We start from the raw sequence: 12,556 nt of genomic DNA on the forward strand, positions 1-12,556 counted from the left end.
AACCAACATAGCCATGTTAATACAGTGCTCCACCTAAACCAATTACTACTTCTGAGAACTATCACAGGTGGAGCCATGTGCTAACAAAACTATGTGTGTTCCAGAGCTAGTTCAGATGTGTCTATATGACTGTGATGAGCCACAGCTGAGCAGTTGTTAAAGTTACTGCAAAGAATATGGAAAAGAAAGAAAAGCAGTGATTTTGATGTGAAATTTCAAGGACAAAAACTCATAAGTCTCAAACATACCAGCATGTTGTAATATTGCAAACCACCTGGATACCAAGAGAGATAATTATGCCCCTAGATTGGACCTTCAAAATTCCTTCCCATTACATAAACACAACAAGCATGATCTAACTCCTACCTGCTGAGATCAGCCTTAGGATTTTTTTTAAAAGAGTTCAAAAGACTGGGGCCAACCTTCAGCCAGGGTGAGCTGTCATAGCTCCATGGAAGTCAACAGGGTAATGACAATTCACACCAACAGAGGTGTGGATCCATCTCATTCTTCTTTAAAGACCCAGGCAACAACTTTGAAAAGTGATGTGATTTTAGATAGCTCCCTGTTTGTGGTGAGGCACCACCAATAGCAAGTGCTCAGCACTTTTTTAGGTCTTTTTAAGCCATCTTAAGGTCAGCAGATCAGCACTGGGGGACCAAACACCGGAGTCAGATTTGGAAATACTGGCTTCAGCTCACACCCCACTTTAAGTCATTTAGGTACAATATAAGGTGACCTGTGAATTTTAGGGTTAAAAAGAAAAATCACAGTGGCAAACCTTCAGCTAACAATTTTGAAGTCTCTCTCTGCAAATAGAGGGCTAGAATCTTGATTGTTTTTCAGATGACAGCTGAAATGAGCCTAGGCATTTCTGGAGTCATCACATTTACAGCAGAAGAAACAGCATAGCCAGAGACTTCCTGGGTCCCAGGGTCTGCCTCTGGGCAAGAAAATTATCTGCAGCCAAGGAACAGGCCAGTTTCTTTGTCAAGTAGTGGGTTTCCGAGTCAGGGTACATACATGGGTAAGAGTAAATTATGCTGTCTATACTCTTCAGACAAATAGGTCACCAATGATAAGCTGAAGATCCCTTTATGTGGTAGCCATGTAAAATGCATTTAGGCTCACCAATGCATGGAAGGATGAGACAGAGAAGATACCCAGCCGCCCTAGTGCCAGTTTCGAGCGACGGCTGGCAGCAGCCAGAAGACTCTTTGGGTTTGGTAGCTCCCCTCCTTGCAGACTGGCCAGGTAGCAGCGCATTCTGAAGAGATCCATGTTAAATTTCTCCAGGTTCTGCTCCCATTGCTGGATCTGTTTAGATATAAAGAGAGGGAAAAAATGTCATTGTGGGTTACATTGAAAATTTGAGCTCTTCCGCAAACCCCTAGTAAATTACTTTCATATGGTGGTACATGGATTAGATTAGTTTTCCCCCTGCCAAAACACATCCAGTCATCTTGTGTTACCATAACTTAAAAGATGGATTGAAATAAAATGAAGTTGGTGGTCTTGAATACATACTGACAAGATGAACGTATCGTGAACACAGAAGCCATTACACAAAAACAAATCCTTGTGGTTTGTGATGTTTCAAAAAGAAAGATCAATTTTGTTCCCCTCATTTTTATGAGCTTCAATTCTATCTTGGGGTGACCAAAAGCAAAACTGCATGGCTCAGCTAATAAGTTAAGTAGCATGACTGAGGGCTTTTTCTGGTCTTTAATTACTATTTCTATCAACTATCCCATCTCCAAACTAAATAGTTAGAACAGTGAACAAATATTAATTGTCCTTTCCTGTAGTAATAGGAAAGGTATTGCCTATACTTAAGCAGATTGTTAATGTAAGCTAAATACATTAGATACCAATATATATTACTGGGTCCATACCAAGGATGCATATGCATATTTAACACAATATTAAACAAATGTATACACACAGAGATATACATGTGCATGCCATGAGTTAACTTTTTAAACAAAGTCAGTTATCCATATCCTGAATTAAGGTGTTCAAATAGGTATTTAGATACATTTCAAACTGAAGATCCAAATGCAAGTCTGGATGCTGAATATAACAGGCTAAATTTAAAATTAGAGCCTGCATAACCATAGGTAGATTGTGTCCAACTATCACATAAGTTAGTCTATAAGTATTCAATGACTCAATAGAAAAAAAGGCATTTTGCAAAAATTAAAAAGTTGTGTTTTGCAAAATTAGCCATGACATTCTTAGGTTATGTGTAAACAGGGAACTACAGGACATAATTAAGGGAAACACTGAAAAGACAAGGTAAATCAACTAAAGGTGTTAAGTCAATGGGCACAAGATAAATAAAGCTTGTTATAACCCCCTAGAGATGTTCTCCTTCAGGAGTAAAGTAACTTTAGATCCCTGAGTCTTAGCATTTAATGGGAGGGTCAGGATTTAAGACAAAGTTTAACATACTTGAATATACATGCACTGAGTTCACATTTTAAAACTGATGCATCTTAATTTTCACACGGATTGAGAGCCATGGGGGTATTGGGAGGTAGAATTCAAGGCATGTTCCTAGGCAAATCATATCTGAAATTGAGAAGAGTCAAAATGGGAGCCTGAGCAATTATCTTTTATTGCCCATAAGGGGAATCTGATGACATGTTTTCAAAAATCTTAGGTGTATTGAGTGTTCAACACACTACGCATGTTGGAGCTTAAATGAAATCTGGTTAGTTCCTTGTAATGTCACAAAACAGCAAAAGAAATGAAAAACTTGCCAGTCCAGTACATCACATAGCTGAATTATTCTGGCTCCTGCATTCTGCTCTGCATGCAGCATTTCAGGAGGAATGCACATACGTAATCCAGTAAAGATACCATAATCCCCCCTCCATTTTTTTTTTGTTAGTTTTTGCTTTTTTTTGGTAGTAACACTGCTCTGTTTTCAAGATCATTCACAGACAAGTCACCTCTTCCCTGTCTTTATTACTTTGAAAATGACAGAGCCACAAATGACATAACTAAGGAAATGCAAGAGATTGATGATGTTTTCCAGTTCCAAAGTGAATTCTGGTGTTACAGATCCACCTTTGTCTGCTGGTTTGGATTACTAGTTTTTGTTAGATCTTAGGGACTGTATGGCTTTTCTCTCTGGCATAATTTCCAGACCATCATGGCTACAGTATCACTTTAAAGCTACAATAACCAAGGAAATGATTATGAATAAAAATAAATGGACATTTTTGCAGAAGCTGCATAGCATACTAATTTTTAAATAGCTATTTCATGTTTGCTATAACCTACTAAAAGATCATCTTAAACTGCATCTTTGTTTAATTCCTGCTCTTGCCAATCTGCTGCCTTATTTCTTCTACATCACAGGTTACCCAAATTGTGCATTTTTACAATGACGTTTGAAAATGGAGAAAGTCTCACTGACACATGTCCCCTCTCCATTTCCACTGGTGTAGCACCTTCACTAGGGCTTGTGAAGATTTTTAAAAGGAGTTGGGTATGTTGCTGTACATTTGACATATAACCCATACTGTTTTCTGCACATATTTACTTGAATAGGCAAGTTTATTGAAGTGGGAAAAATAACTGTTGGTGGTGGCAGTCCCTCAATACAAAGATGAAAGTCTTCCAGTAAATAGGGAAGTCATCAGTGTGTCTGGAGATGACAATTCATGATCCTCATGTCTGACTGCAGACGTGGCAGATAGTTCCAGGAGACAGAAGTGTATCTTGGTGATGTCAGGTCACAGTTCTTTCCCTTTGTCTCTCATGTCTACTGCCTCCATAGTGAAATGAGTTTACCTGACATGATCTATACCTTGTCAGACATCACAGTGCCATTGGGGACAATTCAGTGCATGAACTGCCCAGGTATTGATGTTAATATTGCATTTCTTCAGACTGGCTGTCAGTATGTCCTTGAATCTCTTCTTTCATCCACTTCTAGAGCAGTGACCATCAGTGAACTGGGAGTACAGGACTTGTTTCATGAGCTAGTTGTCAGGCATCCTTATGCTATCCAACAGAGCTGGTGCATATAAACATGGTTTTGAAGCTGGTGATGTTTACAGAAGGCTGGTGTTCATTCTTCTGTCCCTCCAAATGATAAAGGATTTTCAAAAGACATTACTGATGGTAACATTCCAAGGTTTTCAGGTGTTTCTGATGTGTTGTCCAAGTTTCAAATCCATACAGCAGGGTGGAGACGGCAACAGCCTGGTAGACAAGAAGATTGGTTTGGGTCCTGAAGTGATGACCATCCAATATATGATTTCAGAGACGTCCAAAGGCAGCACAGACAGATTCTATCCAGTGTTAAATACCATCCTCTATGTTTACTTTTTGGGAAAGGTGGCTTACCCAGGCAGGGTCAATGCTTAATATTCTCTATGGACTGTCTTCTAATTGTCATATGTGGAGGAGCAGCTGGTTGGTTTGAGGTGGGTTGGTAAAGTGCCTTGACTTTAGTGAACTTGACTGTAAGTACAAACATTTCATAGGCTTCACAGAAGCAACCAAGCAGCTCTGTTCTGAGTACAAAATGACTACCATATAATTATTGCCTCTGTGTAGGTCCATGACTAGGAACTTCTGGTAATCACTAGTACCTGCCCCTGTCGCCACTACCCCATAGGACTTGCCACAGGACTTGCTATGATGCAAGTATGTCTTATTTTAATGCCTGATGACTGAGTGTATCTTATTTTAATGTAAGGTGCCATTGCACATGAGCAACCACATGACATTTCATAAGAAGGAAACCTTAATCCAATGGCAAGGAAAAACTAGGGGTGTCTATACACAAGCTCCAAGGTGGGGGAAGGGGCATTTTAATTAGAGCAGCTCCCAGACAGTCACTCTAAGTAAAATGCCACAGCATCAAGTGTATTCAGCATCCCACATTTCAAATTGGCCACAGGGGCACTTTAACTAAAGCTCATTCAACGAGTTTTAGTTGAAGCACCCCCCCCACCACCATTTTGTCCTGTCCAAATACAGGACGCTGAATACATGTGATGGTGAGGCATGCTGGAATGTTCTAACTGGAATGCTTCAGCAGACTCGATCTGATCCAATGTATTCTAACTAAAATGTGTTGGAGCATGTGTATAGGCACCCTAGATGACCAAAAAAGTTTTGATTCTGCTGCATCCTTTGCATCCAACTTTGCAGCCACTGTGAAGAATACCCTCCTTCATTAGCTTGCTCCACTACTGAAAATCTTTAGAAATGTATTTATTTATTAAAAACTGTGTGTGTGAAAACTCACTCAGCCTTGCTGCCATGGGCAACCCTACTGGAAGTACAAGACTCCAATCGGCATTAATCTCATGAGTCCTGGTAGTGCACAAGCCTCTCCAACATGTCAAGGTTGCAATTCTTGAGAGGGAAAATTAATCATTTCCCATGGTAAAGGAATTTTTAGTCTCTTCCTGCTATTGAAAATATTCCGCAAGTAGAGGCACTAGGAAAAAATTTTGTGTGAATGACCTAGAAGTGTTTGGAGTTAGGTGTGGAGTGTTTTTTTTCCTGTAGATAGCAGAAAGGTTTCAGTTTGCTACTGGCAATACTTCAGGGTTTTGCTAGTGCAATTTTTTAATTTCATTGATGAAAAATGGAATAATGCAGCAGTGAAATCAAGGCCCTTTAAGTCTCTCACCTTTCTGATAGTGAAGTGATAAACACTGAACAGGAATTGAGCGAGACATCACATATTCTGTGTTCATTTAGAGTTCCTCAGTTATTTTTCCTTCTCCTTTCCTCACACAAGAATTCACTAACTGCTACACTAATTACACTTACCTGCTTCTACCAACAGCAACAAAAATATGCAAAAACAGGCCAAATTTTTTTGGGGGGGAGGGGGGGGCGGTAGGGAAAAAGCAGATATGTCAGCTCAGATAATTTGAGATCACAACATTATTATCCGTGTTATGGAAATCCAGAAAGAAAACATTCAAGGAACTTATTCTTTTAAATATATGTTTTTCAAGCCCAGAAGAGAGGTCACTAAAGATCAGAGAGGGAGACATGCAATGCTCATGAAGGGGAGAGAGACAGTCACACACCATTCATATAAGAAAAACACTTCAAGAAATCTCACTACAAACATCATTTAAAACAAGTCTTCTTATGTACAAAATAAATCCATAAACAGAAAGGGGAGCCATTACTAGCCTTTATTTTGAATATTCTTTATTTTAGTATTTTTCATTAAACACCCTTAGTATGGTATTTTTCAATCTGCCATTACAGGCAGAATTTTATTTCCTTTTATGTCTAAACTAGAAGTTCAGGAAGAGCTAAGTGGTTAGGGTACTTGAGCAGCAAGCAGAAGACCTGGGTTCCAGGCCCCTTTTACCTATAGGGAGTTTAAATCGGTCTCTGACTTGGCAGCATGGTGCTTTAAGTATCAGGCCACAAGTTGTCCTGACCCCTCTCTCTAGCCCTCCTTTTGAGGTTAAGCCACTACCCCTTATATTTAAGTCTATTATTGGATAAAACAGATGGAAAACAGTTTGGTGGTAATGTTTCTGCCACAGTGGGAAGCAAGGGTCCAAGCTAGAACCCAAGACCCACTCCTATCCAGATCAGTGGCCACCCTACTGACCCATTCTGGTTTGCTGTCTACTGTCCATTCCTACATATTTCCTTCTCTTTTTGAAGACCCCCCAGGCCAAATAGGGGTCTGAATAATGCATAGATTGTGGCATGGTGGTTAGAGTACTGTGCCAGGAAGAGAGAGGCAGATCCATAGCCCTTTTGGGGAAAACCTGTATCTTCTGCTATTTGGGCAAAGGTCTTGACTGCTCAGATAGACAGTGGGACTAAAACATGGGGGCCACTCTGTATCTGACCCACTAGTCATGGTTTCTTACCAGCTATATTTTTATGATCTAGACACAGGTATCCATCCAAAATGTGTGCACAGATATACCTGGCCAGTGTAGCTTACTGTATATATTCAGTTTATACTTACATGGCCACTCTGCTGGGAAAAACAGAAACACTACCTTCACAATAGTGCTAAAATGCCACCTACGTGACTGGAAGAAACCTGCCATTTATACATAAAGAGGGAAACAGCATTTCACTCTACCTCCTGGACATATAGTATGATGTTCTGCAACCTTCTTGTCTCCAAATACCAGAAGCTCGGATTTATCTTTACACCTACTTAAAGTGGAATTGTCAAGAGTGACTTGCCCCAAAATGTTCAGCCTTTGCCTAACTTCACTCCCACTGAAGTCAATGGATATTTTCAGTGGAAGTAAGATGAAACCAACTTGACGTTTTTTTTTAAAAGGTCCTATTGTTAAAAAAAAAAAAAAGATTTTTTATGGGCCCTAATTAAGTTCAGAATCCAACCCTTAGTCTCAAAAATCAATGCAATAGAAGCATCTCCATTTCTTAGGCCCCTTCAAATAACTCCTTAAACTTCTCTCCAAAAATGTATTTGTATACAAATATTAATTTATTAGACTTATATGCTGCCCTTTCCTAAAAATGGTTCAGAATAGCTTACAATTAAAGATAAAGCAACTGTAACTTAACATATGTAACACCCACCCACCCACAGACACAGATGCACAGGGTCGTATCTTATGGGGTCGGGGGCTGTGTCTGTATGTTTCTATGCGGGCAAGATGGCCCCAGTTGCTCTGGCCATGTGCTCAGTGCACGGCAAGCTGGGGCTGTATCTGGGGGAAATATGTAAAATTCTCTGGCTTGACCAGCCAGAGGAAGCAGAGGCAGATTCAGGCAGATTGGTTGGGAGAAAGACTGAAATGTGGCCCTCCCCGACTGGACGAGGCTTGGGCGCACCAGATGTATACAACTCACTATGGTTCTCTTTCTCTTTCTCCTGGGGCTGCTAAGAGCTGCACAGCTTCATTGGGAGCCAAGAAACCTGCTCCCCACAGGGGGATCTTTTCCCCTCTCCCCTCCCTTCACTGGGAGGCCATGCAAAAACTGTGGGATGGGAAAGCCTCAGGTACAGGGAGAAAGAGTCTGTCTCTTAGTCTGAAACTCCTATTTCCTCCCTCTTTCCCCTTTTTGTCTTAAGTGAGTTAATGCCATGGGGGGATTAATTCCTTGAGCAAACTGCCCAGGAATGGGTCCTGGCAGTTACCGGCCCCTGAGTTTGGGAACGGTAGCATCTCAGCATTGTGGTGTAGCTAAGACTGGATGTTCAGGCTGCAGCCATGGGCCTGGGCCCTTTTTGCTGTTTCACAGCTCTTGCATTCAGCCTGTGTGGCTGAACCCCAGCCATATTTTTGGCCAACAGATTTGGGCCAGGGTGAGACATGGCACTACTTGTTGTTTACCCATGCCTCAGTGCAGTATAGGCCCAGCCAGCATTTGTCCCTTTTTGAAGTTTCTGTCTGAACAAAGTGGTGTTGTTGGGTGCTAGTTGTAGTTCAGACCCATGCCAAGACAGACATGACCTTTCCTTTGAGGGTTTTTTTTTTTGTTTGTTTGTTTTTTGCAGTTTTCTGCCCAGCACAGCTGGGATTGGGACTAGGAAGTGTGGGGTGCACTATGCTGACAAAAGCCGCAGTTAACCCTTCAAGGCCATTATGCAGAAGTGGAGGTTGGTGCTCTACCACTTCTCCAGGAGCAACAGAGACCCCTTGCAACACAGGACCCACACTGTCAAGCAGCTCCCTGTGGCACAGTGAACCCAAGGAGCAGCTCAGGACCCTCCAGTGTGGGTCCTCCTCTCCAGCCCCTTGCTGAAGTACAGGTATAGGGGTGCAGGCCCCTGGAACTACACACTGGGGAGTCCCAAGTCCCAGACTGCCTGGGTATAGGTGAAGCTTCCCCAAGAAAGTGCCACTTTGTTTTGTAGATAATAGTGTTTTATAATTATATTTAATGGAGGGTTTTGTTTTGTTTTTATGTAATAAATTTGGGTGTTTGCGTTTATACTGCTTGCAAGGAAGGGGTTTTGTTTATGTGGGACATCCGAGTAATTCATCTAGGGTTTCCCAGGTGGTCTGGGTGGAGCTTTGAGACAAGATAAAGTATATTTAGTACCCCAGAATTGAACCTGGCCCTTGTTGCTGCTGACCAGTGCTTGCCAAAAGGGTTGCACATACAAGAAAGATGAGCGAGGTAAAATGGCAGGACATTCAGGAGAAATTATTAAATTATAGCATTTATCAGTCCTGCAGGATGTCAGTTAATCAATTCCAAAGGCACCACTAATCATGATGTTACATTTAATGGCATTAGGAAAAGCTGTAGGGAGGGAATTCTGGGATGCTCTTGTAGTCTTATCAAAACCAGGGATGCCTGGAACCAATTGGAGAGCATGAACCAATACCAGCTGGTATTTGTCAGAACCTTTTAAATTATGATAATTCTTCCTGTCCAGGATTTATTCACTTGAAGACTAAAGGGGAAAACTTACAATATGAAGAACAACTTCAAAAGTAGAGGGTGACCTGGTCTAACACGCTAAATTTACAGTCCATATGCTAGATGTTGCAGTCCTTATTCTGCTTTGAAACTGAGTAAGGTAAAGTTTCCCAGTGACCTTAGTAGGAGGATGGACTGAAGTAAGAAAATGTAGCTCTATTAAACCAATATGCTATGCTTCCTATTTAGAATATATTTAAGGAAAGAAGTAAAAAGTGGATACAACAAGCAATAGCTGGGAACAGGTTAAGGAGAAGAAGGAAAACAGAAGTGGCAGGGTGCATACCTGGGCTAGCTCTATATGCCAAAAGAGGATTTTGAGAGAGAAATCAAAAACATTTCTAGCTTTCTTTTCACCCATGATCAGCTATAGGTAAGGGAAAACTGAAGAAAGCAAGACTACCTTGTCACATGGAAAAACAAGTGAATCAATGACACGCAAATCCCTGATCCTGATTTTAGAAAAATCTCACAAGGTTTTGTAAGCCTCCTGGGAAAAGTTGCTTTTGGGAAGGGAGTTAAATGAAGAGCGGAGAGTAGAGAGTTCCAGGGTTAGGAAACAGCACAAAGGAAAGGATTCTGAGGCGAATGGGAAATAAGAGACAAAGAGGAGAATCAAAGCAAGTATCTTGAATAGTGTGAACAAATCTGCAATGAGAAGGCGGGGGAAAGCAAAGATCAGAGAAAATTCAGTTGTGGCAAGTCTCAAAGATGAGAACAAGGAGCACAAATGATCAGGGCTGGGGATCACTGGAAGGGCAAAGTGCATATGATTAAACCATTAGGCAAGAAATTATTTTTGCAGTAGAAATTTCAGCTTATGAGAAGTAGGTTTTAGTAGCTGCGGCACGAAACGATGGCAACTTGGAAAATAAGTTTTTCCTTGTTGTTTGACAGCGAGGATTGTTCTTATGTCACAAGTAGATATGCGGCCTAAATCAGTGCCAGATCTATTAAGAGATTTTACCACCAAATGTAAAATAACAACAAGATGATACCGTGAGATGAGCGAAGTGAAGACAAAGATACTTGCAATAGCATCCAAGATATATGCCAATTCATAGTCCTTAGCAGTTGCTATAGTGTTCTAGACAAAAAGACTTATTGTCGTTTATCATATTACAGATCAAGGGTGTTAAACTCCTCTAGCCCTGCAGGGCCCGATGAGAGGCGTAAGGCTGGCCTGCAGGCCAGATCAGATCCACAGACCAGCCCCACACACCAGAACCAGAATGCCAGGCCAGTCCAGCATGGACAGCTCATGCAGCACATGCCTTGGATCAGCCCTGCACACTGCATGCAGCTTGTGTGCAGAGCCAGCACAGGTCCACATGCAGTGTGTGCCCTATGTGCTATGCATGCCCCTGACTGGCCTGCTGTGCTGGCACTAGGTCCAGTCCATGCACCAAATTGCTTCTGTGTGCTGCATGCTGCTTCCTAACACAATTGATTTCAGTGGAATTATCTGAATATGGGCATGATTTGGCCCTACAGCAGAGGTTGTGAACTAGGGGTACTTGAGAAGGCCGCCACGCACCATCCTGCACTGCTGTGCAGGTGCCACCTGCCTAGCCAGACACAGGGGTTGAGAGAAGCTCATATGCAGCAGCTGCTGCCTCTCCATATTTAGCCATGCCCCCCTCCTTCCCACAGTCCACGTCCGGCTGCCGGGGGTACACTGCTCCAAAAAAGATGAAAACCCCTGCCCTACAGGATAATTTTCTGCAGACCAAAACTTGCGAAAGCAAATCTGCTAATACCCCAAGGATTAAAATGAACAAAAACAAATGCACAAAAAATGCTCTCCTGCCTTTTTTTATATTAATTTTTCAACTCTTGGGATAGAGTTAGACAAGCTTTTGAATAATTTCTGGACCATCATGGCTACAACATGACTCTTATACTGCCAATAACTTAAAGGACACTTCGTTATCACTTGCTCTTCAAAATGAAAGAAATGAAAAAATGGAAGAGAAGAGTGTAAAACAAACTGCTGTAAAATAATCAAGACCCTTCTTTTTCCATTCTTGCTTTTGGATGTATGTAATTTTCAACATCTCTGACCACAGTATGGGAAAAACATTGTTTCAAGGATCCTCAAGCCCCTAATTCAGCAAAGAACTTGGGTATATGCTTAGTAAAAAAGGATAGTCCAACTAAAATCATCAGGACTATTTATCTGCTTAAAGTTAGGTGCATGTTTTAGAACTCTACTGAACTGGGGACCAATCTTGTCATTCATTTTGCTTTCTGCAAAGGATGAAAACATTAGCTTGCAACCTGATCTTCCAGCCTCCAGCAGTTTCTACTGCTATCCAGCTCTGCATTTTTAAATTTAAACAGATTGATTCCTTCTTGTGTAAGGAACTGCAAAATAGTACCAGAGTGGAAAACAGAAACACATTTCCTTTAACTTCTCCATCCAGAGCAGGGGACTAGAAACAAAAATAAGAGAGAGAGACAGAGAGAGAGAGAGACGTATTCTCATCAACAAAAAAAAGAAAAGAGTTCATGTAAAGACGGAGTGAGAGGAAGTTTTACACATAGAGCTGGCAGTCAAGAAGAATGGACCAGAATCTCTACTGCTGTAAAACAATGAAGGACTATTTCAGTCAAAGGACTAACTATACCGCATGAGGGCCTGCCACAATAAATCAAGAGGTCAACTGTTAGCCTCTGGCCAAGCTAGAGGGACAGACATTACACATAAACTGGTTACAGTGATCTATAGGCAGAGGGAGAAAAAGAAATTGAGGGGGCAAAGTTCACGCACCCCCGCCCCACCCAGGAATGGGGCTGGGACCAGGCAGGGATTGGAGCAGAGCCAGGCCTGGGATCGGGCTGGGGTCCGCTGCACCCGTCCCTTCCCCTGTTCCCAGAGTCGCTGCCCAGCACTGGTGGCCCCTGTGAATTCACCACCCTGCAAAAGCCCCAGCCCTGCACTTCCCAGGGGGACCCGGAATGGGGCCAGCCTAGGCTGCACTGTCGGGGATGGAGCCCACAGGACCCCTGCACCTGCCCTGCACCGTTCCTGGGAAGAGCCCGGCGCCTCCTCCAGGGGCACAGCACTGGGCAGCCGGGGGGGGGGGGGGCCATGGGCCCCCCCACTTTTTTAACAGGGCAAGGGGGG

The 12,556-nt window shown here is 42.3% G+C and overlaps 1 protein-coding gene across 3 annotated transcripts in view; it reads right to left on the reverse strand.

Moving 5' to 3' along the window:
- TIAM2 (T-cell lymphoma invasion and metastasis 2) overlaps positions 1-12,556 on the reverse strand; it is a 356,145-nt gene that overhangs the window by 124,097 nt on the left and 219,492 nt on the right. For all 3 annotated transcript variants that reach the window (XM_019526803.1, XM_019526801.1, XM_019526802.1), the window contains one exon: positions 1,132-1,317. In XM_019526803.1, coding sequence (XP_019382348.1) covers positions 1,132-1,317 — 186 coding nt within the window. The remainder of the gene's footprint in view (positions 1-1,131; positions 1,318-12,556) is intronic.

Source organism: Gavialis gangeticus, unplaced genomic scaffold (genome assembly GCF_001723915.1).
Source record: "Gavialis gangeticus isolate Ggan-Ray unplaced genomic scaffold, GavGan_comp1, whole genome shotgun sequence".
In the NCBI taxonomy this organism is placed as follows: domain Eukaryota; kingdom Metazoa; phylum Chordata; order Crocodylia; family Gavialidae; genus Gavialis; species Gavialis gangeticus.